The sequence below is a fragment of the Sardina pilchardus genome, chromosome 24, assembly GCF_963854185.1.
Source record: "Sardina pilchardus chromosome 24, fSarPil1.1, whole genome shotgun sequence".
In the NCBI taxonomy this organism is placed as follows: domain Eukaryota; kingdom Metazoa; phylum Chordata; class Actinopteri; order Clupeiformes; family Clupeidae; genus Sardina; species Sardina pilchardus.
Genome location: NC_085017.1, coordinates 26710950 through 26717039, shown reverse-complemented (window position 1 = coordinate 26717039; position 6090 = coordinate 26710950). Strand labels below are relative to the sequence as shown.

Here is a 6090-nt window from a genome sequence, read left to right as displayed (position 1 = left end):
TTTATGCAGAGAGACTGATGACATCATTTATAATAATAGAATGACAGAACCTGATGGCTTGATACAGATTTCTGTGCACACCAAAAGAAATGTTACTTCATGCACCAATGATTGTTTCATTTCTCTTTTCAGCAGGCCATTGCTACACCTGACAGCAGTTTTGAGTTAATGGAGGTTCTGGTGTTGCCTGATTCTGAACTGGACCCTTCAGATGTACCAGTAAGAAATAGCTGTTGCATCTACGTACATTCCCATGCAAATGATAGAATGCCATGGACCATGCACTAATTTGTTTCAATGTTAGAATAAGTGGTGTATTTTGTTATTTATGTGTCTGTTTCTTAATGAAAGTCCTCAACAAAGAGTGAAATTGACTTACTCCACCAATTTCCCTAAAACAAGACAGCCAGCTTCACTTTTTTTGTAAACCCCTCTAATGTGAGATGTATGAGTGATAGGAAATGTTTTTGCAGCCACACACAGATCTGATTGGGACCCAGGCTGATGTGGTGGATGGTGCTGATGATGTTCTTGAGCTGCTAAAGTCTCCAGCAGTTCATGAGAACATGGGAGAAGAGGCATCATTAGCCCCACAGCAGCTGCAGCCCACTGGGACTGTAAGATGCTCACCTCCATTATGTTCCTTATGTTAGCTTAATCCAGCTAGTTTGTGTATTTCACTTGTCATGACGACTTGCACATTACTGTTTTTCCTGCTGTATTATTAATGCCGGTAGACTGCTGTCATATATTAAGTATAGTATAGCAGAAACTGTATACACACCAAAAGAAATACTGGTTATTTCAGATCAATGGTTCTTTCTCTCTCTGTCTGATATTGTTTTTGCAGCCACACACAGATCTGATTGGGACCCAGGCTGATGTGGTGGATGGTGCTGATGATGTCCTTGAGCTGCTAAAGTCTCCAGCAGTTCATGAGAACATGGGAGAAGAGGCATCATTAGCCCCACAGCAGCTGCAGCCCACTGGAACTGAAATGATCACAGAGACAGAGGGCCAAGAGAAATGCGAGGAACGTTCTCAGCAGGCTGGTGGAGACATTGTGGAAAACAATGTTTGCAAAGACCTTGCAGTTGCTGAGAGCATCACACCTGAGGTGGAGGAGGTAGCAGAGGCCACACTGATGTCATCAGATGTTCTGCTGTTAACATCAACCACACAGGTAGGAGGGACATTTCTTATGGAGAGCACTTCACAGTACACTTTCAATATTATTCTTACTTAAAAGTGTTGACAAAGGCGTCTGTTTGCAGAAGTAATATTAGTGTAGTAGATTGTGTTGTTGCATACTGTAGGTGGTTGTGCATGTTGGAAATGGTATTGTTTAGAAAACAAAGCCTTTTTGTAAACCTCTTTAATGTGAGATGTATGAGTGATAGGAATTGTTTTTGCAGCCACACACAGATCTGATTGGGACCCAGGCTGATGTGCTGGATGGCGCTGATGTCCTTGAGCTGCTAAAGTCTCCAGCAGTTCATGAGAACATGGGAGAAGAGGCATCATTAGCCCCACAGCAGCTGCAGCCCACTGGAACTGTAAGATGCTCACCTACAGTATTCCTAATGCTGACTTTATCCAGCTACAGTAGTTTGTATATTTCATGTCGAGAGACTGCTCTCATTATAGGTATTGTATAGCAGAAACTGATTTGCATACACACCAAAGGAAATACTGGTTATTTCAGATCAATGTTTCTCTCTCTCTCTCTCTCTCTCTCTCTCACTTTTTTCATTCGGCCGCTGACCAGAGCAATAAAATGAGTGTGGAGACGAAAGCTCATGAGCTGAAAGTGGATTCCAGTCAGACCTCACAGCCATCTCCTAACCATCAGCAAGTTGAGGTGCAAAACCTGGTGCACTCTGTGGTCAAGGAATTGTGGGAGATGCACGACCTTGGAGGAGAAGGTCCAAGGGTTCTATCTGGAGAGCACAAGCCAGTTCCATCTGAACTTTTTATACAAAGTTTAACCTGCGCTCAACATCTCACGATGACCACCAGGCGCAATTACTGCAAGGTTAGATCTTTTAACAATATGAATGAATTCAGTTAAATCCATCAGTTGCATTACTATGATTCATTATTAACACCTTTACATGAGACTAGTCCTGTCTGAGGTTATGATTTCAACATGATGTCTCTTTGTGAAGCATATCTATGAACTGTGCTGGGAGATGCTTTTGGATATCTTTCCCGACGATTCAAAACCCGCTTGGTGCAGGCCAAAACCTAAGTTTGATATGAGCAAGATAAAATCCTTGCGTGATGTTCAGGTAAGTTTCACAAAGCACAGAATCACTGATCTGTTACAGCACATGTTAACATGGATTATGCCATGGTGCAATTCACACCAATTCCATCAAAATAAATCATAATGAACAATGTTACATTACATTACATTTGGCTGACACTTTTAAACCAAAGCGACTTACAACATGGTAAAACATTTTAAGCTTTTTAAGAGCAATTCTAACAACAATTTAAGAACAATTTAAAAGGGTTGAGTGCAGTAAAAGCTTCTATGTTACCGAAGCTTGTATTATTCTTTTTAACCTCACTGTTTGTCACATTATCATCGTATAGGACTACGTAACCAGAAAGGTCTTCAGACTGTGTGGAATGCCAACTCCAAAACACATGGAAAAGACACAGTTTCATATTGAAAACGAAATTACGAAGTCTATAACCTTATATTGGTAAGTTTTTCACAGTGCTACAATACTGATTTCAGTGGTTAATGAAGTTAGAGACAATCCATATAAACTCAGAATTTTATTCCTCCAGATCAATTAAATGAAAATAATGAAAAAGAAGACATCAACATGAACATCTGGTTTGATAATCCACATGTGGCTCATACTTTTTCACCTGAAATAAATATTTGCACCAGTTGACTGTTCTTTTTATGTTTAAGTGATTATACAAATGATGTATTATTTGACTTTGTATACATTAGTATGCAAGTATACATTATAGAACATGTATATTTATTGAGGTATTCAATGTGCAAGGCCAGTCTATGTTAACAGTATCTATTGCCTCTTTTCCACTGCCGAGCTAGCCCTACTATATTCAGTTAGATATACCGCGACACAGGCCCCAGCTCTCTCTCCCACTCACTTCCTGTCTCACTCTACTATCCTATCTGATTAAAGACCCCCATGACACCCACACCCTCCTCCTTCTTGAATGAACTGATCATCAAAGTAGATGGACAACAAATATGTGCTCCCTGCAGAGACATTTTTGTGAACATTTGTTTTACCTCAAGTGATCCTTACAAGTAACTTTGAGCTGTAAAATGACTATTATCTGAGGAAATTTATCTAATTTATCTAATAATGTAGTCTGAGAACTACACACACACACACACACACAGGTAAATGAGTTAGAAATGTAGAAACAAGTATGCACTACAACATCTGCATTCCAAACATCAGATGGGTGTAGGAGAGATGATGTAGCCTACCTCGCTTGCTTCAACTTTAGCCTACCATCCTTGCTTCTGTCCATCTCCACAAAGTTGATTAAAGAGACCCTATGCAACTTTTTCATAGTCATAAAATCGCTCAGAAATCGTTGTTTTGTTTGACTGACCAGTTTCATCGAAAACAGTAATATTTCCTCCCGCCCCCAGTGTCCCTATCCGCTATTGCAACCTTGCAGTTTCTGCAGGACACGATCGCTCCTTGTTTACATCTGGAAGTCTGAGATGCGTAAGGAACAAGAAGAACCACACTTGCAATTTATATATTTATATATATCCTATATATGTATAACTATACACGCTGAAGCTGTCGGGGAAGCTCTGCAGAGAAATATGCAAGCATAAAACGAGCAAAAACGAAAAACGAAACCAGAGATGAAATCGCCAATCCTGCATAGTTCCTCTTTAAATAACATTGATTGCATGTGTTCATCCCATTCAAATAATTTATCATTGTCCGTTTTTAGCATGTGTGAATACCGTGTTATTGTGTTATTATTAGCCTAGGTTTTTATATCTGGATAATGCCATTTTCACGCATTTCTCTTGAGAAACTGCTCTCAATTGTTTGCATGGTGATCATAATAGCCATTATTCTCAATTGGATTGAGATCTGGACTCTGACTGAATCCTCCAGAACATTAACAGTGTTTTTTCTCAGTCTCTCAGGTAAGTGGTTTTGCAGCAGTTTGGGATTATTTGGGATGGGTTTTTCTTAGCTCTGGACTGACATCTGATCTAGGCGGACAGTTCCTGGTAGTGTAATCCTGTTTTGCTGACCTCACCACCCTCAGGACTGCATATTTTTCTTCTTTCGTGTTAGGCCTACTGCTATGCCTGCGATAATGCTTTCAATAGCCTAATGGATCTGTAAAGTTCTCGAGGTGTCTAATTAAAAAGATGCCGTTGTGTCTTCCTCATGGATAGGCGCGGATCAACGGCTAGGGGCCCCACGTGTCATATAGGGGCCCCCTTTGGCCATCAAAACAAACAAACAAAATCAGTAAAATTTACTTAAGAGAATGAACATTCAATTTAATTGGTCCAAGATAAATATTAAGCAGTAGCAAGAAGACACTGGGTAAATATGGCGTAGTTCATGAGGTTACATTTGTTTTCAAAAAATAGACGTCATTCACATTACTGGAAAGAAAGAATGAGAGTGAATGTATTTTTAATTGATTTGGTTTTGATTGTAGGCTATCATATATGGGTAGACTGAGTACAGTTGGGTCATGTGTACAGTTGAGACACCTTAAATATCTTGCCTGCAAACCAAGCCTGATCTATGATTTTTGCTACACATATGTGTGTTAGTGTTCTCTTTAATCATGGGAAATTTGGACACTGTGCATATCTCCTGTCCAAAGATATTGGCAAAAGTATTTTTACCATAGTGAGAATTTCACTTAACCATGTTCCTTCCACATTGAATATCTTGTTACTCCAATGTGACTGTTATACTTTTCTTACATCATTGCAAAGGTCATTCTGTGCTCTACAAACTGACATATTTCATGACATCCTTTCATGCAAGGTTGTTGCATTATTTAGAAAAATGTGCAAGATGGTCAGAAGGGTACAGATGAGACACTTTGTCTCAACTGTACCCGGATAAAATCCCATTGGATTGCATGGTGTTTATTTGTGCATATTATGATGGCATTTAGGCAATATAGAACACAAATGTCAATAAAATGAATGTTTTTGATATTTAAACTATATATTATTAATGAATATATCTTATAACATGACGATTTTAAGGATTACATCATAATTTGAAAATTAGCCATGATGAAACCAAGAAAAAAAAATATATTTTCATCTTTAAACATTTGTCCCTGCTTTATGTCTATCTGATGCCAATTTAGATTAAAAAAATAGATTAAAATAAAAAGAAACACTCAGATTACACATTTTAAAAAGTTTGCTACATTTGCAGTGAATGGCTAGTCAGCCTTCCAGCATCATGAATGGGCGTCTCAACTGTACCATGCTACTGTCTCAACTGTACTCAATATAATTATATTAGGGTACGGTTGAGACAAAATGCCACCTTGTGTTTATGAGTTAATTGTGAAAAATCTAAAGAACTTACGGATATATACTTTGGGTTTTATTTTTAGCGCACAGATCAAAGATATACCATGTAAGAACACAGTTATTTTCAATGGCTTTTTACAGTCAAACTTTCAAGTGGTAATGGGGAAAGCAAAAACTGTCCCAACTGTACTCAGTCTACCCCTACACTTGTATTTGCACCATTTTTGCAATAAAAAAAAAAGGAAGACAGAATGAGAGCGGGGCTCGAAAACGAAGGCTAGAGCTAAAGAAAAGCTTAAAAACCTGCAAACATTTTTAAATTGATAGGACTTTTTAAGCCTGCTGAATCCAGTAGATTAAATCAAGAAACAATGACAATGGACGTTAATAGCGCCACTGATATTATGCTAGCCTCGCCTGTTCATCAAATTAACGTATAAAAAGTTGTTATTGAAGGAGAGTAGGCTAACATTGCTATTACCTGAAGAAGAGTCAGAATAGTGGTCATTCGCTTAATTTCGCTACAACAGGCCTAATGTTTC

At 38.5% G+C, this 6090-nt stretch overlaps 1 protein-coding gene across 1 annotated transcript; it reads left to right on the top strand.

Annotated features, from left to right (window-relative positions):
- Positions 1-168: 168 nt before the first annotated feature.
- Positions 169-2718, top strand: LOC134072352 (uncharacterized). The gene is made up of 7 exons (XM_062528985.1): positions 169-219; positions 474-617; positions 851-1183; positions 1416-1556; positions 1769-2035; positions 2169-2291; positions 2602-2718. Exons 1-7 carry the CDS (start codon positions 169-171, stop codon positions 2716-2718), a joined length of 1176 nt encoding a protein of 391 aa, XP_062384969.1.
- Positions 2719-6090: the final 3372 nt, after the last annotated feature.